The sequence below is a fragment of the Dermatophagoides pteronyssinus genome, unplaced genomic scaffold, assembly GCF_027571235.1.
Source record: "Dermatophagoides pteronyssinus isolate colony J.1.1.1.1 unplaced genomic scaffold, Derpt_VIB-CSIC_2022.12 sq0020, whole genome shotgun sequence".
NCBI lineage: Eukaryota > Metazoa > Arthropoda > Arachnida > Sarcoptiformes > Pyroglyphidae > Dermatophagoides > Dermatophagoides pteronyssinus.
Window position 1 is genome coordinate 655,982 of NW_027461544.1, and position 19,955 is coordinate 675,936.

General features: G+C 31.0%; 3 protein-coding genes across 3 annotated transcripts; all 3 read right to left on the bottom strand.

Moving 5' to 3' along the window:
* On the bottom strand, nucleotides 1-1,828 carry LOC113790928 (uncharacterized). The gene has a single exon (XM_027340631.2). The coding sequence runs from the start codon at nucleotides 1,660-1,662 to the stop codon at nucleotides 328-330; it is 1,335 nt and encodes a 444-aa protein (XP_027196432.2). The 5' UTR covers nucleotides 1,663-1,828; the 3' UTR covers nucleotides 1-327.
* A 963-nt stretch (nucleotides 1,829-2,791) lies between these two features.
* Galt (Galactose-1-phosphate uridylyltransferase) lies at nucleotides 2,792-4,152 on the bottom strand. The gene is made up of 3 exons (XM_027340632.2): nucleotides 4,012-4,152; nucleotides 3,892-3,955; nucleotides 2,792-3,825 (listed from the first exon to the last, which is right to left on the bottom strand). The coding sequence occupies exons 1-3, from the start codon at nucleotides 4,085-4,087 to the stop codon at nucleotides 2,826-2,828; spliced, it is 1,140 nt and encodes a 379-aa protein (XP_027196433.2). The 5' UTR covers nucleotides 4,088-4,152; the 3' UTR covers nucleotides 2,792-2,825.
* A 584-nt stretch (nucleotides 4,153-4,736) lies between these two features.
* Snoo (Sno oncogene) lies at nucleotides 4,737-15,273 on the bottom strand. The gene is made up of 5 exons (XM_027340683.2): nucleotides 14,814-15,273; nucleotides 11,226-13,137; nucleotides 6,542-7,314; nucleotides 5,955-6,484; nucleotides 4,737-5,873 (listed from the first exon to the last, which is right to left on the bottom strand). Exons 2-5 carry the CDS (start codon nucleotides 13,113-13,115, stop codon nucleotides 4,831-4,833), a joined length of 4,236 nt encoding a protein of 1,411 aa, XP_027196484.2. The 5' UTR covers nucleotides 13,116-13,137; nucleotides 14,814-15,273; the 3' UTR covers nucleotides 4,737-4,830.
* Between the last annotated feature and the right edge of the window lie 4,682 nt (nucleotides 15,274-19,955).

Below are 19,955 nucleotides of genomic sequence, written 5' to 3' on the forward strand. Positions count from 1 at the left end.
TTATTTTTGAAATAAAAATTCAATTTATTTAAAACAAATTAACTAAAAGAAAAACAAAGAAACAAAAATATAAATTATCAAATGCCTACAGGGACTAAATGATAGGCTACAAGTTAGAATGAGAATGAGAGAAACAAAAAACAAAAAAATGGAAAGGAGTATCTTGTTATAGGAGATCTACAATAAATTAGAACGGAATTTTTTTTGTAAGGAAACATTGGATTAAGGGGAATAGATTCGAATCGATATTGTCTCCATCTAAGAAAAAGAGACATATAAGAAGGCAGCATTCACTGTGCACATTCGACAATTTAAAGATATTAAAGACTATTGTTGAGCACCGGAACGACGATTCATAATCAACAGATAAGGATATGTAGTATCCATTTCATATCTTTGTGGATCTTGTTTTCGTAATTTTTCAAAATGTTGAGTAAAATGTTGATCATAATCACGATAAACCTGTAAAAAGAATCGACCATCATCGAATACACGACGAATAAATCGATCAAGTTTATCACCACGTCTTGGTGCCATAATAAATGCTTGACCAATATTCTGATCATTGTTGACCAATAAAAAATCAATAGTTTCAATCAATGATTGATGTGCATCCGAACGAAATAAACAATCAGCACAGATAATAATTTCGATACGATTTTTCAGCTCTTCATAATGTTCAGGTTGATTCCAACATAATTGCTGTACAATAATCTTCAATTCTTTCTCTGTCTCTGATTTTTTGTGTACAGTATTCATTTCGGGAAAATTTCTTTGAACAATTTGTTTGATATTAAGTACACATCGTTCATTACCATCGGTAAGATAGATTTCTGTAGCCAGACCAGATTTTGCTGCAATCAATCCGGCTAATGCTGAACAACCAGATCCTAATTCACATAATATTCGTCTTTGAAGTTGAGTTCTTACATTATGATTATGTGCTAATAAATAACCCATTGCTTCTTCGGATGACCAAACACGAACATTACCCGAATTATCAAAACCAGCTAAATCTTTTAATTTTAATCGATTATGTACTAATTTAATATACAATTCTAATTGATTATTGTTGTTATCACCATCAATATTTGTTGTAGCACCGGTATCTTCATTATCATCATCATCATCCTCATCATCATCATCGATATCAGTATCGGAAAAATTATTATCACCATACAATCGTTTGTTCCATTGACATTCAATCCAATCATCATTAGAATTTGATTCATTATTAAATTGATAATTATAATCAATAAGACCATAAGTTTCGATTAAATGTAATAAATGATTACGATCAATTTGTTCAATGAATGATGAATTTCTTGAATCAGAATTTTCCGATGAAATTGAATCAGATGCCGTAGATGTTGAATTATCATAAACAATTAATGAATCATTAGTAGCAGCAGAAGTAGTAGTAGTGTTTGAAACAGTTCTTAACATTTGTAATTCTTGTAGATCAAATTGTTTCATACGTACAGCTTTTGATAATAATTGCCATCTTTGTCGACTACGATTTATGTTTGTTTGTTTGATTTCTGCCTGTTGACCATTACTAGATATTGTTTTTTGTTGTTGCAGATCATTATTACAATTCGATGATGATGAATGAGATGTTGAAGTGTTTGAAGAACAATTTAAAATGTCCGAATTGGCCATATTTTTATAAGAAAATATTAAGAAATAGAAAGATAAAGATTGACTTGACTCGGGTGATTGACTAGATTTTTGACTTTTTGTTTTCTTTGATATGATTTACAGCATTGATAACAACAACAAAAAAATGATTGTGCCAAGCAACAACAAAAAAAAAAAAAAAGATTTTAAGGAAATTCCATTTCGATTCGGTTAAGGTCGCTTCAATTTGCGACATCGAAACCGAACGAATGGCAAAAACTAAACAAAACAAAAATGTAAACAACAAAATTGTGATTCGGCGTAACTCACAAACGACGTTCGCATCCACTTAATTTAATGTTTGATGCTAACCATTTTCAACAAAAAAAAACCATGAATCAATCTGATGATAATCCATTTGGTCATTCAATTCCATTGGATGTTCAATTTGCATCGAAACTTTTATCAGCAACAACAATTGATGATAATAATGCTACCATTGATACGAATTGTTTTGGTCTGATATCCGCTGCTAAACTTGATTGTTTATGTCGAATGTGTTATGAATATACTATTGATAAATCATTTTCACGTATAAAATATCTTCGAATTCGATCATCAATTCTTGATGAATGGAATTCTAATGATTGTATAAAACCTTTGAATCTAAGTGTACGAGATTTTGATCGTATTTTTGCCGGTTTATTATCTGTATGTCAATGTATTGCAAGACATTTTCCAAAGCCAAATTTTGTGGCGAACAATTTCGATCAACTACGTGAATCAATTCAAAAACATAGCCAAATGCCTGAACCAATTTTTGATTTGATTTATGAAAAATTTCTACATTCAACAACAACTTTGAATTCAGCAAAAGATTTAAAACCGAATATTATACCATTTGTACAATGGGATTGGATAGCCACTGGTTATCGTTTAATATCGATCAGATGGAATTTATCACTGGCCATTTCCGATCTGGTTACACCGAAAATAATGGAACCATTCGTTCGATTTGAATTTATTTATGGATCTGGATCGACAATAAAACAACAAAAACAAATCATATTCGAATGTCGTATAAAACAATTTCATCAACTTCGTTTTACAGTTGCTTGGTTGTTGAAAGAAATGGCCAAATTAAAATCAAATAAAATTCTTTCCAATTGAATTATTTTAATAAAGCTTTCTTCATTTATTTAGAATCATATTTTATAATGTTTATTTGGATTTTGTTGACGAAGAATTTCGGCAGCTTTTTCCGGTGTTATATCTCTTTGTGATTGTGCACATAGTTCATAACCGACCATAAATTTTTTAATTGTTGCCGATCGTAATAATGGTGGATAATAAACAGCATGCAATATCCAATGTGGTTGTTTTGAATCAAAATATTCGGGACCGGTTGGTGCACCATGCCATCCCATTGAATATGGAAATGATATTTCAAAAAGATTATCATAAATGGTTAATAAACCTTTCATTATAGAAGCTAAAGATTTTTTTTCCATTTCATTAATATCATTCAATCTTTGTATGGATCGATGATAAGGTAATAACATAGTTTCAAAAGGCCATGTTGCCCAAAAAGGAACCAATGCTAGCCAATGTTCATTTTTCAATACAATACGTTCTTCATTTGATAATTCTTTTTGAACATAATCCCAAAGCATTGCACGTCCATATTTTTCAAAATAATTACGTTGTTGTTGATCTTTTTTCCGTGGTATATTTGGCAAAAAATGACTAGCCCAAATTTGACAATGTGGATGTGGATTTGAACAACCCATTATTGCACCTTTATTTTCAAATATTTGTACCCATCGATAGATTGGTCCCAATTTCAGCAATTCTCCGATCCAAGCATTGATTACAGCCAATATTTCATCGATCGACATTAATGGTAATGATAAACGTGATGATGGATGAAAACACATAACACGACAACGGCCACGTGCCGGTTGAACGCGAAACAATTGATTACCATCATTATTATAAATGTTCAGATTATCTGGACAATCCGTATCGATCAATGCAGGAAAATCATTATCAAACACATAGGTACTATTGTATAATGGATTTTGAATTCCATTTGCACGTACACCACCAGGTGATAAAGCATTAAGCTTTTCTCCTGCCGCCGTTTCATTCGATTGATTTTGATGATCTTCTTTTTTTTCAATTTTACCCATCCATGGTCTTTTGCTATTTTCAATTCAAAAAAAAATCAATCGTTTACCCAAAAAAGATTGATATTTGATTTGTGTTTACCTTCGATGTGGACAAACCAGAATCCATTCATCCAACAATGGATTATAACGATTATGAGGATAATCTAATTCTCGGAAAAACAATAAAAATTACCAAAAAATATTTACCGATCATAATTACCAATTGATCCAAATTTTGCCATAACTGTACCCGTTAGAAACGAAAAAAAACTGCATAAATTTTCATTTATCGCCATCTGTCATTTATTAAAGTCACATTGAATATTAATTCGAATGTTCGAATCAGCTTCACTCAAAAAAGATATCCAAAATAATCAAGAAAATTTGTTGTTTTTTTTCAAAATATTTTTTATTATATAATCAACAAAAACACTCACTAAAATAAGGAAAATGGAAAAAAAATAAACAAATAAAAACACAGCAGCAAAAAGGAACAAGATTCAAAAACATATGAATGAATCGATTATAGTTTTTGGAGAGAGAGATGTGTGCGCAAATTATTTTTGAAAAGAAGGAAAAAAAATGAATAAAAAATCTTTTTGTCTTTTTTGGTTAAAGAAGAGCAATTTTAGTTTTTGGACAAAAAAAAACAATAATCCATTCGGGTAAAATGATGATAATGCACAATTTTTTTTCTCTTAAATAAGGTACTTTATGAAGTGTCAAAAATCAAAGGGGAAAAATGAAACACTAATTTTTTTTTACTTTGTTTTTTTTTGTTTATAATTTACATAAAACATTTGAGGGCGACTAAATCGATCTATTTTTGACATCGAATAAGATGAACATATAGTTTTGTTTTGTTTTTGTGTTAGGTATCTTGAATCAATGTTTTTTTTTATATCACAACCGGGATTCATTTTTTTCAAACGAAACAAAAAATAATAAATAGAATCCGGCTGGATTATATATAGAGATTTATTGAGAAAGATTGCCAAAAAAAAGAAAGAAATTCTCAAAATGAGAATAATGAGAAATTTCAATTTGGAGATCCAGTGGCCAAAAGTAATGAAGGTTGTTGAGTCAGGTTAGTAGTGGTGGTAGATGTCGTCGATGTTGTTGCTTTGGAGCTGGTACCTGTATCATCATCATCATCATCATCATCATCAACAATCACATTATTCGTCGATAAATTTCGATGAAATTGGTTTGCCATTCGATTATGATGATGATGATGAAATGATTTATTAGTCGATGATAATAAAGATGGCACTATTGTATTAGATGATAATGGTGATGAACGAAGAGAAGGAGATGATGATGATGATGATGATGAAACTGAAGCTGCTGCAGCAGCTAAAGTTGAGATCGCATGTGATAATTGTTCATTAATAGCTTCGATTGTTGATCGATTTGGATGATGATTATTATGATGAAAACCATTGGTCAATAAATGATGAGCAACTAAAGAATCAATTAGATTTGATTCTGTTGTTGGTATCGATAAATTATTATCTTTTGCTAAATGATTATCAACAACATTACTATGATCAACAATATTTTCATCATTATCATTTTTCTGTTCTTTAGGTGATTGTGTTTCATCTTCTTCAATAATCTGTATTGATGATGAATATGATGAATGAACAGATTCGGATGGTTCTTGTATCGTATTGTTTGAATTGGTTGTTTTTGAATCCGAATCCAAATCAAATGATTGTTGTTGTTGTTGTTGTTCTTTTTTTATCTTGTCTTGAGCTATCAAATGTTCATTATCTTTTGATGAGCTCATCGATTTTTTTTGATCATCAACCATCACATCATCATCATCAACTTCTACTTTAAGATTCGATAATTGTTGCTGCTCAGCAACTGAATTCGTACTGACGTTGGATAATTGTTCAGCAAAAATATCTTCCAACATATCCAATATGTTGGTAAACATTCGTTTTTTAAAACGTTCCATAATCATCGATCCAGATGATGGTAATTGATGATTATTATTAATAAAATGTACAAGTATATCATCGATTAAATATTCAATCATTGATAGATTTCTTTTTAATGCTTCAAATGATGAATCTATGGACATTAAATCAAAATCAAAATTTGAAATTATTATCAAACAAACAATGAGAAAAAAAAATTTCGATCATTTAATACCTTTGATTAATTGGCCCAACATTTGTATTCGTGTTTCCACTTCATGCTGTGCATTTTCTTTGGATGAAAAATTTCGATTCGTTGTTGTTGTTGTTGTTGATGATCGTTCGAATGAATTGGGCGTCATACCCAATTCAAAACATAAATGTCGCATTTTTTGTAACATATGTATAGTATTATAAAGATTACCTTCCATCAATGTTGTCGGTGAAATTAAAGAAGCTAAATTTTTATTAGTAGAATTTTGATTTTCTTTTAAATGTTTAGCCGATGATAAGATACTTTGATGAGCTGCTGCTGATGCTGTGCTAGCAAATGGCCACAATAAATCACTTTGAGATTGCTGAATAGTATTATTATCATCATTCTTTTGATTAGTTAATTTTATCGATGGTGATGCGGATGATTCATAAAGACTAGATGATGAATTCGAATGATTTTTTGATGGAAACAACAAAGTTCGACCATTACCACCAATCAATGTTTTAGCCAATGATATTTCATTCGATGAATGTTTAGTTTGCGTTTCACTGGTAATTAATTTGAATTAATACGTTTTTTTTAAAGAAAAACATTAATTTACTCACCTTTTTAATTCTTTTTTCGATTGATTATTCAACAAAGAATCACTTATCAAACGATCAATCGGATGACAATGATTTTGTTGTTGTTGGCCATTACTATTTCCACCAACAGTTGACGATTGATGTGAAAATTGCATACAAGATTGATTAATAAGATCAACATTCGATAAATTATATAATCGATCAGTATTATTAACCGTAGAAGCTAATTGACCATAATTATTTGCTTGAAATAATGATTTTGATTGTAATTTATTTGTCGTCGTTGTAGATGAATCCAAAGATTTATTTTGTAAAATATTTGTTATAAACGCATTCGATGAATTTGTATTATTATTATTTATTAATGATGATGATGTTAATGAATTTACTGATGATGTGGCTGTTGCTGCTGCTAAAGCAGCACCATTTAATAATGTTGAAAGATAATTTGTATTCGATGACTTTTGTTGTTGTTGTTGTTGTTGAGTTGTGAAAAAATCTTTTTGGCTTTTCGTTTGTTGTTTTAAATCATCATTGGACAATGACGACGGTGGCTGTGTCATCATCATACCTGATGTTAAATAAGATTGTAAAAATGGATAAACAAATGGTGACATTGTTGTCGAAAGGTTATCCCCTCCATTACCACCACCACCAATATTCGAATAATGTTGTTGTTGTTGTGGATGATGTAAATCTAATGGTTCAGTTTTGATTCGTTTATTCGATGATAATGTTTGATTCAATTGTGATTCCAATGACATTAACAACGATGATGGTTTTGTTGATAGAATCTAATTAACAAACGAAAAACCAAAAAAAAAAAAAAAAATGAAAAATTCAATGAAAAAAATGAAAAATTCAACGAAAAAAAAAAGATTCATCATCAAAAACAAAGAAACTGTCATCGATTCTCATCTATAATCATCTTTTTTTTTCTTCACAAAGTTTTTTTTTCAAAGAATTTTTTTTCCTACTCAAAAACTTGATAATCGTTTGTTTTTGTTCGAATGAAAAGCTTCTTTGTTTTCTATTTCTGATTGGTTAACAAATTGTTTTTAAAAAAAATGTTATTTATGGTTACACATCAACAACAAAACAACCAGAAAACATAAACAGCCATTCTCTTGTTTCCAAATGAATTTTTTGTTTCTTCTCAAAATTCTCATTTTTTTATTATTCATCGTCAGCATTCTTATACTGACAACAAACAAACAACAACAATGTTTTTTCTTCTTCTTTTTTCACCACTAGACATCATCATCTTTGATGAAAAATGTAAAAAAAAAATTCATAAATTCAGAGCACAGTTGGAGCAAACAAGCAAACAAAAAAGGTCGATGTTCGAATGTTCAAAGCCATCATCAATCCGAATGATGATGACAAGCCAAGAATCCAATTAGGAAAAAAAGTCAACGACAAAACAAAAAAGATTGACGCCAAGGTCAAAATAGAAAAATGATTGAATGAAAAAAAGAGAAGAAAACATCAACAGAGTGTATTGGTTTTTTGTTTGTTTGTTTCTTCAATTTTTCCATCAATGACAGATGGTACATTGCACTCATCAACATCGATTCATCGATTACAGAAACATTTCGTTTTTTTCGTTTGTCACACATTAACACTTCTCTCCCCCGTCATTAAATTTAATCCAAAAAATAAAAAATTGTCAAATTTTTTATTGTCATTTTGACATCAATTTTCAAAATATGCAAGATTTGCATAAACTTTTTTTGGCCACAAAATTGTTATTTCTGCTTTTTTTTTGCCACACAATGACTATTTCAGCAGCAAAGGTAATCGATTCGATTTTTTTTTCTTTTCGAGCCATAAAAATTGAACCAACTGAGAATAACACAGGTGTTAACTACACGACCCAAAAACGTGTTTAATTGCCAAATGAATGAAAGAAAGAATTGTAAAGAAAATCGATTGAATTTTTTTTTTGTTATAATTGTCAATCATAACAATTTGGTTGAACGAATAAAAAAAAATAGCCTAAAGCGATGCTCATTTCCTATAGTCAAGTAAGTAATGGTTCTTCCTATTTGACAAAAAAAGCGAAACAATGGGCCAAGGACATCATCATGGAATAAAAAAAGTTATTTGGGTATAGTGTTAAAAAACTTATACAAAAATGACAAGCCGACTTTTTTATTTTGCCAAAAGGCAAAATAATAATGTTCATACTGGACTGCTTGGCGACAATCCACAATAGGTGGTCAAAAAAATTGTGACAATCAAAATTCTTGTCCATTTTCATTTTCTTCGCATGTGATAGATTGATTATGATTATTGATCACACCACTATGGTTCAATTTTCTTCTTATCGATTCATTCGAATGAAACATTGAAAAAAAAATCGCACACCTGATTTCAAATTCACAGATTCATTCACAATAAAAATCGAAAATTTAAAATCGAAAAACAAAATTCAAATTTCAAAACTAAAAAAATAATAATTTCCGTTCTCAATTTGTTCGAACAATGTATAAACGTTCGAATCTATATTCATCCTTTTGGTTCATTTTTTGATCAAACACTATTTCAACATGTATTGGTCAAGGACCAGAAAGATGTTCGAATCAAACTTTTCAACAAAAAAAAAATCTTCAAATGAACCTTGATTTTTTTTTTTGTTTCCGGCATAAACATATTTGCTCATCTTTTTTTTCAAACTTTATATGGCTGCATATGTCATTTCAAAAAATGAACAAAAAATATCAAACAGCTTGTGTCTATAGGTCAATCAAGTAAATCACATTGGTTTTGGTTAAGAAGAAAATGCATAAACCATGTTGTTAACCTTTGACCTTGTTCTGTGAAATTTAAATGAAAAAAAAAATCTGTTCAACTTTTCACTCATCATGTGTGTGTGTGTGTGTGTGGGTAAACCAAATTTTCTTGAAGAAAAAAAAACGAATGACATTTGAATAACAGTTCCTGGAATTTTTTATCAATATTTTCTTTCACTTGCGAAAATAATAAAATCCTTCTTTAAATCCCAATGGAAATTGGAACAAAATCGCAAGTTTAGGTTAGGTTGTTGGCCTTATCAGAACGGAAATCAGTCATTTTCATTGTTTATACCCGAAATACTACAGGTGATCAATGAATATCGACACAAAAGGGTTAGATTTGCAAAATGTTAATCTAAACAACAAAAAAAAATAAGCAAAAATGATCTTTGACCGTATCAAAAAGATTATTTTCTTCTTCTTTCGGTGTGAAGGTCTTGGGGTAAATTTCCAAGGAAATAATGTTGGCCTTGCCTTAATTCAAAATTTTTATTTCTTTTTTTTTTTTGTTTGAATTCCAGGAATAGGTCAAAGTTTATTGATGTTCAATTCTAAAAATGTCACGGCTGTTTCTCTCAACTTTAAACTTTCAAAAGCATCATTTGAAAATAGAGATAAATAGGTTACAGCCATTTTCCATTTTACGGTTTTTTGTTTATTCATTCGATTTGGCTCAAAGTTTTTGGATCATCAATGTTAAAATAGCCAAACTAAACTTTGAAACCAGTCAGCCAACCAGTTTAATATCAGGGTTTATTTTTTTAAAACATTTTTTGGACATGGCTTCAGAGAGGGTAACTCAATCCTTCAACAAACAAACAAACAAAAAAAAGCGACCAAGGTCATTTCGATTTTTGCTCGATTGGAAAAAATGGTCATTTTTTTGGCTAAGTGTGCGAAAAAACAAGCTAGTCACTCACTCTCTCATTCACTGTAGGAGGGAACATGACCACCACAAGTGGTCACCCTACAAATAACACCATAAGAAGAAAAATATGGGTTCAGAAAAGGGAAAAAAAAACATTATTATTTTGCGCTTATAAGCCACACGTGCATCATCATCATATCATCATCAAAGTTGCTATTGGCACACACGTGTGTGTTGTGTTGTGTATGTTCATTCCAAAAAAAAACTTTTTCAAACTGATTAAGTAAAAATAGTTTGCCCAAGGCAATTTTCTTTCAATTCGATCGGTTGGTTGGTCAGAAAAAAGAAAAATTCTTGACCAAATTTTTTTGAAAAAACGTCTAGGTCTGTATAATAAATGAACAATATTGGGAAAACGAAAAAAAACCAAACAAATTCCATATCAGCAACACACAATCATCACTTGTTGATGTTTTTTTTTATTGCTGACTTTACTTAATCAAAATCAATCAGAAAAATCAAAAATCAGCAAAATCGATAAAGGATTAAATCATAATCTCTCTCCCTCTCTCAATTCAATTTATCAATTTTTATCGACATTGAAAAAAAAGAAGAGACATCCATTTATCCATTTATCCATCCATCGAATGAATGAATGAATTGTTTATATCAAAACCAAACAACAACAGAAAAAGTACACATAAAAAAAAAAATCATGTGCCATCATTTCAGTATGAAATCGGATCATTTCTTCTGCAGACATAACAACAACTATTTCAACTTTACTTTGGAAAAAAGTCTAGACTTTTTTTTTCTCGTTTAAAACAAAAAAAAAGAGGCGAAAGGATTTTTGTTTAGTAATCGTATGACGATGCGACATAAACAAAATTTGAAAAAAACAGATTTTCATTATAAACACATCCAAGAGTTGTCTAGACGGAAAAGCAATTTCAACTACTGGGAGCCTCACTATTTTCACCTTGATGGATCTTTTTAGTTTAGGGTTTTCTTTTGAAAAATTTTTTCTATTTCAACTTACCGATGTGTCAAATGTTATATCTTTACGTTTAGAATTGCCTGTCAATAATGCTGTTGATGATGATCGAGATGATGAATTTAATTTCGAAGATGATGAAGAAGATGCTAACGAAGTTTGTTTTGCAAAACGACATTTCATATCTTTCATAATTAAGCGAATATTATCAATTGATTGATATAAGGCATCTGATGTTGTCATTGATGATTTTGATGATTTAAATGCTTTTCTTCCACCTGTACAACATGGTGGAATCAATAATGTTGATGATGCAGATGAAGATGATGCGGATGATGCAGATAATTTACTATTTTGTAATAATAATAACAAATGACTTAGATTTTTTTGATCAATTAATAACGATTGTAAATTATTTGATGAAATAATCATTAATAATGATGATGATAAATCATCTAAACTAGCTAAATCTTCAATTGGTAATAAATATGAACGCCAATTTAATGGATCAAAACCCCAATGTACTGTACGATTTTCATTACCATATTGTTGTTGTTGTTGTTGTTGTTTATGTGAATGACAAACAAATGAAAATGTTGTAAATAATGACATACATTCATTACATTGTATACATTGTGCTAAATCATTTGTATATAATGTTGGTAAATAACGACCAATACAACGGCCAAAACATTCATGATAAACTAATATATATGGTTCATTAATAAATGTTGTTTCCGTAATATTTCCACCAACACAACTACCACCAGTTGATGAACCTAATAATGTTGAACAAAGTCTATGTGCATCAGTTTTGGTTATCAAACCACAACTTGGTGCCATTGGTGGTATATCACCATTCAATTTTAAAACTTCCATTTGATCACGTGTACATGTTGAGCAATTAATCTGTAATTCTTCAATAACTTGATTTATTTGTTGTAATGTAAAATCTCTAAGTACAATATTGAATATTTGTGGTACACATAACCGAAGTTCACCACCAACCATAAAACAGGCAATTAATTCACCTTCTAATTTGGTTTCTGTACGTTCAATACGATTTGGACCTTGATCCGGTGGTGTTAATAATGGTGGTTGTTGTATTGGAAATGGTGGTGGTGCAAATAATGGATCAAATATATCTTTTAATGATGTTAACCCTTGATTTGTTGATAAAGATGAATGTCCACCACCACCACCACCAACAGCAGCAGCAGCCGCAGACAAATATGGTGATAATGTTTGTTTGTTATTATTAGTTATGGTTGCTGTTGATGATGAATTTAATGTTGATGCTGCCGCTGTTGTTGTGCGTAAATCAAGAGTTGTTGTATTAAAAATGCCGGCAATTTTATTATTATCAACAACAGTATTGGATTTAGTTTTGGTAAGCTCCAAAACATCATTATCGGTTAAAGATTGAGATGCAGCAGCAGCAGCAGCAGCCGATGATACTATCATTGAATTATTATTGCCATTGATGGTTGAAGCATTTGTTGTTGTTGTTGTCGCCGATACAATTGGTAAAAACCAATCAGGACCATTTAATGATAATGTAGCTGCTGCTTGATAATGTTTTAAAACTTTTTTTATATGTTTTGAATGTGATTCTAATGTAGTCGATGTTGTCGATATAGTCGTCGATGTTGATGATTGGCTTTGGCCATTATTATTATTATGGGCAACAGTTAAATCCATACCGACTATTGAATTTAATTTGGCATTCGTCGTTGATGATGATGATGATGATGGAAAAATGATTGAATTTTGTTGTCGCTGTTGTTGTTGTTGTTGTTGTTCAATATTTAATTTACTTAAATCAACTGGTGAATTTTCTTCATTAATCAAACGTTGATTCTTTAATGGTAAAAAAGTATCTGGCACAATTTGTTGTTGTTGTTGTTGTTGTTGTTGAGTCTGAGATTGTTGCATCGTTGAATCAATAAAAACATTTCTAAAATTGAAACGAAAAAAAAGAGGAATTATACTTTAAGACATTTTATGATTAGTAAAATGTAACATGACCAAAACAGAAAAACTAAAACAGAAAACTAAAACAAGAAAAAAATTAGATGCCTAACAATTCCGTTGAATTATTATTATTATGATGATGACTGATGATGATTAATTAAACATGAATGTTTTATCATTAGAAAACAAAGCCGCATCTATTTTCATTCTTTCTTGGTTACATTGAAATAATTCTTATTCGCTTATTCATCATCATCATCATTGGATTCTTATCATTTTCTCTCTCTCTCTCTCTCTCTCTCTCTCTCTCTCTCTCTCTCTCTCTCTCTCTCTCTCTCTCTCTCTCTCTCTCTCTCTCTCGATACAATTATCAAAAATGGCGCTAAAAATTTATTTGAAAAACAAAAAAAAACTCCAAATTACAATAACCCAATCAATCAAAGATTTGTTGTTGTTGTTGTTAAGGTTACTCTAAATATATATCCTTCTGATTAAAATCTTAACCATCATCATCATCATCATCAACAACAACATTTCAATCAAAAAAAAACAACAAAAAAATTATGAAAAGCCAGATGAGCGCCAAAAAAACTAAAGAACAAGAAAAAACAACATAATCATCCGGCGACTACTGTAATGATTACTTAAGAAACTTTTTTCCTTTTAACAAAGATGGTAGATGTAGTTCACTGATTCCATATAGACATTTTTCTAATCATTCTTTGTGATGATTGGGAGCGAAAGTGTTATTCAACAACGACGACGACGCCGCTTTTTTTTTGGCTTGACAACACAAGTTTTGTTGTTGCTGTTGCTGATGCTGGTATTCATTCATTCATATGGTTCGATTTCGTTGTTTGATTGGATCTGATTTTGTTTTTTTTTCATTTTTCCGTAGAAAAAGTGAAGGACGACTGTAGAAAAAAAAATAGAAAGAATAGGGTGGTTTGAAAACAAAAACTGTACATGTAATAATCATGAATTTCCAAATCGAAAACAGAAAAATTCACAAAAACAATCAGCCAGCCAGCCAGCAACAGAAGCAATCACCATACAGCAACCATCAGCAGAACAAACAAGAAACCCGGGTATTTTTTTTTTGTTTCCCTCCCGGTATCATTGTAGACCCGGGTATTTTTTTTGTTGCGAGGGCCTGTATAGACACAGATGGAATATTCTCTTGATCCCTCTCTCTCTTTCGCTATACACAAAAAAAAACATTCGGGAAATGGGAAAAGTAAACGAAAATTGTCGTTTTTGTTGTTGTTGACTGGTTGGTTGGTTGGAAAAAAACAACAACAACAAAAAAAACGAAAAAACAACAAAAAAAAAATGAATAAAGAATCAATTTCGATGGAAAAAAACAAGGAAGAATCTGGTTGATTCTGGTTTTATCAATAATAAACCAGAATTAAGATTAACTTTTCACTTTAAATTTTGACCATAATAATAATAATAATTTTTTGGAAAATTGAAGTTGAATAAACTCTTTCTTTTCTTTTTTTTCCGCTTTGCTCGCATTGTACACCGCTTGATGATGTTTAATTAATTTAAAAAAATTTTTTTTAAGAATAAACACATTGTTGTTGTTGTTGTTGATTTGATCGAGGATTCTGTTTGGTTTATACATTGAATTTTTTTTTTTAAAGAACCACTTACCATGTATTATCTACATCATCATTATCATCATTGAGTGGAAACAAAGAATATTATTTGAAACAAATTGGAGATTGGTGATCGAAGATCGATTGATTAGTTAGTTTTTCATTTGTTTGTTGTTTGGTTCGAATGATAATATTCACTATATTTTCACTATATGTATGTCCATTTTATGAGAATGTCCAAAATGTATTTTGTTTTTTTTGTTTACAACGTGTTCATCATCGGATATCCACAGAAAGAAACAAAAACTCGATTTTTTTTTCTCTATATTTTTTTTGGTTGGATATTTGTGCCGCGCACACACATCACATCACATCACACACAGCTGAATATAGTTTGGCTGGTTGGTTGATGTAATTTTTTTTTTTTGGTTATAAATTCACAGAATAAACATCCTAATTTAACTAAAACCGATCACAGACTGACTGACTGATGATCCTCGAATATACCTCGTTCATTCCTGGTGTCTCTCGATCTGTTATGATGATGATAATTCTGCTAGCATTCATCGATGGGTGGGCAAAAAAAAAAAAAAAAAAGTACCGTCATCTTAGCTACTACCTTTTTTGTTTTTGACAGAAAAACATTTGGGTAGTAGCATAGGAAAATATTTGAGTAAAACAAGATTTAGCAATAACATAACAAAGCAGACAAGGTCAGTTTGTCGCGTCGTCGTGTGTCGTCTTATACCGTCGTCATTGCGACTGCTGCTGCTGTTGTTGTTGTTGTTGTTATTGTCTGCTTTTATTATTTTGGCTGTGAAGGAGAAACAAGAAGAAAAACAAGCATAAATATGCATGCAGATAAAAAATGAAGAACCGTCTGCATAGCCTGGCCAGCCTTCCTGCCTGCCTGCCTGCTTGCTTTCCCCCTTTTTTTTTTTGTTATCAATTGTGACTGTTGTTTTGTCCAAAACACACACACACACATATCGATGACCATGCATGGTTGTATACAGGCCAGAATAAGGCGCTACCACTCTCTCATAGTAGTAGTGGTTGTAATCGTCTGCTTTGTCCGTCTAGACTTGCGACGTCCGTTCAGGAACGAGCATCTTTCATCAAAAAAATATTTTGTGTCCAACAAGCCGAATCCGTCATGGTAATATTCAACCAAACAAAACAAAAGAAAAAGATAGTCAAAATTGACCCAAATGGAACAAAAAGGATGATTTTTCTGAAAAAAAATATCCAAACAAGAATTCAGAAATATTCGCTTTGACTTATTCGCTTAAATAGCATGAATAGGGTAAGGAAGCGGGCGTCATCAAAAAAATAACCCGAACTGGATACGGCCGGATTAATAAATAAAAAATGTCTGCCACTACTCAATGATGGTAGTTTGATAATAGTTTTTCACTCTCGACTTTGAAAAGCCAAAAAAAATAAAGTTGGGCACCAAAAAATATTTGGTTGGTCGCCCAGGCGACCTATCCTCATTGTGACTGCCCTTTTTTTTCTTCTGATTCGCCTGATTTGATTCGGCCTCCCTTCCTTCCACCAAAAATGTTGGCAAAAGATGATACACGTTCCTGGTCTGACATGATGATGATGATCATCACATGACATGCTATGTGTGTGTGTGTGTATGACTTGGCTCTCAATGTCTACCGCCTATATTTTTTATCTATTTCTCCCTTGTTCTGGCGCTTACAATGATGGCTGCTTGCTGGCTGCTGCTGCTGCTGCTGCTGCATTGAAGGGAAAAACATTGGCGGCTGTCTAGACGAATGTTGTTGATGTATTAGTTTCTGCTTCTATATTTTTTTCTCTATCTTTACTTCTTTCGAGTATGCTCGAGAAAAAAAAACATGCCGACCTGACTTGATTTTTTTTATTTCGAGGAGAATCTTGTATTTAACGTCTATACACCGGGTGAACCAAATCATGATAACAAGTTCCCCCTTGCCAAAATTACGCCCATTATTCCCCCCATTAGACATCCATTTGTTTTTTTCATGCGCATGTGCATAACCCAAGCTGTAATATCCATAATCATAGTTCCGGATGATGATGATGATAAAATCGGCAAGGTAAACTTTCATTATATAGCCCGCACCACCACCACCACCACCGCAATCACATGATGGAATCGATAAAAAACCAAAAGAAAAAAAATTCCAAACTTATCGATCAAAATTTCCTTTGATTTTTGTTTGTATCAAAAAAAAAAATGTAAAAAAAAATCCAATTTGTGTACGCAAAATCCCATTCATCACAAGATCATCATTCTATTCTTGGCTTCCTAAAATCACCTAAATTTTTTTGACTGAATGTTACTGCATTTTAAATTAGATCAAATTTTAGGAGCTATATGTGTGTGTGTGTGTGTTTTTTTTTTTTTTTTTTTTTTTTTTTTTAAATTTAAAGGAGCGTAACTCCAAAATTTTATTTAATATTATAAAGAGAAAATATAGAAGAAATTACAAATTGAATGAAGTAGAAAATTACTTACAAATGTGTGTTAGTGTTTATGTTGAATCTGATATGTTGTTTTGAGTGTTGTATTTTAAGTGTCTGTTGTGTAATCGTAATAGTGTGTGTATTTCATTGCAAAAGTCTGTAAAAGTGTTGTTTTTGATAAGCTTATTTACAATTGATGTTGTGTCCTGTGTTGCTATTAGTGTGTGTGTGTGTGTTTGGGCAAAACGCCAGAAAATCAAAACAACCAAAACAGCCAGAAATGCAAAGCCAGAAAAAAAAATTAGAAATTTTTAAATTTTAAAAGTTCCAGAAATTCAGTTGCTTTTTTTTGCTGGTTGATTTATAGCCAAAACAACAAAACGAAAAGGATTCTGTAATTGATTTTGATAGACTGAGGATAAAAAAAACCAGAAAAAAACCTGACTTCCAGGCAGCCAGCTATATCCAGCTATAGCTTGGTCAACAACAAGTTTGTCGAGGTCAACAAACTTGTTCGAGGGTCAAATGGATGGCTTGGTTGATTGCAAGAAAGCGATAGAATCGACAAATAAGCAATGTCTTTTTTTTCCTCTCAATAGTTACATCATTAGGTCAAAGGTCAGACTATATTACCAAGAAGAACAAGAAGACAATTCAACCATGATGATGATCGTGTCACGACAATCAAACTAAAAAAAAGAAGCTTTGATTTAATGTTTCCCACTACAATGGCTAATGATGATGATGATGGATTCTTTTCAATTCAAATTCAATTCAATTCGGGTACATTCCGAAACAAACAAAAAAAAAAAACACCTGATGACGATGTTGATGATGAATGCAGTAAACCAGAACACCAGGTAGAAACGATAATGATAATCGTAGTAAAAAAAAGGTTTTTTTTTCCTATAGTACCTGTATTCATTCATTTCATTATTTGATATATGGTGATTTTTTTTTTTAAAAAACACTGATGACATTTAAAAAATGACCTAACCTAACCTAACTGAACAAACCATCATCATCAACCCAGTAGTCAAATAAAATGACGACAAATATTACCTTTTGTCAAAGATTCTAGGTCAGGTGAATCGATTTTCTTTCTTCTTTTGATTTTGATTTGCTATTCGTGGGTATATTTTTTTTTAATGGGATATTATCATCATCATCATCATCATCGTTTATCATCGTCGTTGTCGTTATAGTCGTTTATCATCAGCGTTTTCGTATCTCATGAATGAATGAATGAAACGTATTGAAATGAAATGAATGAAATGATTATCGATTAAAGAACTTTTTGAAAGAAGAAAAATAGAAAATTTTTCAATGTTTTTCAATATATTTTTATGGCTTTTTTTTGTCATTAAAGTTTTGGTTGGTTTTTCAGTTTTTAAATGGCAAATTCATCAGAAAAATCTGTTCATTTCTGATTTTTGATTTTTGATTTCTGTTGTTTTCGTTGATTTCTGTTGAATTTTCTTCCTCTCGATTGAACCAAGGAAGAGAAAATCGATTTATCAAAATATGATTGATTGATATTTATTTTCTAATGGGTGCCATCATCAAATTAGTTTAATTCAGTTAGGTTAGGTTAAATAATCGATAATAACAAACAAACAGAAAATTTGCTTATTATTAACGATAATGTGATTATCATTAATCTTAGTCTTTCCCATTAATTTGTCATCTACGTTTCCATGATTTTTGATTTTTTTTTCATTGATTTTTTTGAATATTCAAATTTGTTCATTATCAAATCTGAACAAAAAAAAATTCTCCCAAGAAAACGTTTAATTTTCCGTAATTTTTTTTCTTTTTTGCCAAACGCAAGCCAACATTGGTTGATGATGATGATCATGATGGGAGCCATTTGGATAATCGAAAAAAAACTGTATGTTTTTTTTCGTTTTTGGTATTTTTTTTTTTTTTTTGGTTTTTTGTTGTTGTTGTTTCCATTGTTAAATTTTTTTTCAACGAAAAAAGAAGTGTGATGGCCATCAAAAAAGAAAAAAATCAACAGCCGCCGTTTTCTTTCAAACTCTCATCAATATTTTTAATGTTTTTTTTTCTCTCGCTTAGATAGGGAGAGAGAGAGAGAGAGAGAGAGACAACCACTGTTCTCCTTTCTCCCATCAGAATGAATGAATGACGATTCTGGCTTTTCGACCAAAAACCGGGCCTTATTTCGGCCATCAGAATATTCTTTGCCATTCGTTGATGATGTTTTCTGCCCTGGGATTTTCAAATTTTTTTCCTTCCTTCCAAAAAAACCAATTTTCGTACAGGAAATCTGCTGAATCGATCGAATAACCAAGCGATTAAACGGTTGGTTGGCTGGCTTGGCTTGTCATTTTGTTCAATCATATCACTCTCACTCGTTCGTTTACTGGATATACCTGTATGATATGATGATCATCAGGATTTTGAATCCTCGACAACTGGCAACAAAAAACAGGCACTTTGAATACACCAGTAGAACCACTTTTTTTGTTCATTTTCTCAATCAAAATCATTGATTTTTTTCTTCATTTCTGCAAACATTGAATGTATAATGAATCAATGGTCAAAAAACAACAACAAAAAAAAACATGCTGCAATCAGCGGCAGCAATATTCTTATATGGTCGCTGGCTGCTGTGGTTGAAGAATTAACGAGAAAAGATTGAAGAAAACAACAAAAACAATCAAGGCTGGAAACAACAACAAAAACAAAAACTTCAATAAATAAATAAAATATG

Bases quoted from the DNA above. Each gene is read 5' to 3' on its own strand.
- LOC113790928 (XM_027340631.2), bottom strand. From the start codon at position 1,662: ATGGCCAATTCGGACATTTTAAATTGTTCTTCAAACACTTCAACATCT.
- Snoo (XM_027340683.2), bottom strand. From the start codon at position 13,115: ATGCAACAATCTCAGACTCAACAACAACAACAACAACAACAACAAATT. The intron at 7,315-11,225 runs GTAAGTTGAAAT...TTTGTTAATTAG, and splicing joins ATATAACATTTGACACATCG to ATTCTATCAACAAAACCATC. The intron at 5,874-5,954 runs GTATTAAATGAT...TAATGTCCATAG, and splicing joins GTTGGGCCAATTAATCAAAG to ATTCATCATTTGAAGCATTA.
- Galt (XM_027340632.2), bottom strand. From the start codon at position 4,087: ATGGCGATAAATGAAAATTTATGCAGTTTTTTTTCGTTTCTAACGGGT. The intron at 3,956-4,011 runs GTAATTATGATC...TCCGAGAATTAG, and splicing joins GGCAAAATTTGGATCAATTG to ATTATCCTCATAATCGTTAT. The intron at 3,826-3,891 runs GTAAACACAAAT...AATTGAAAATAG, and splicing joins CTGGTTTGTCCACATCGAAG to CAAAAGACCATGGATGGGTA.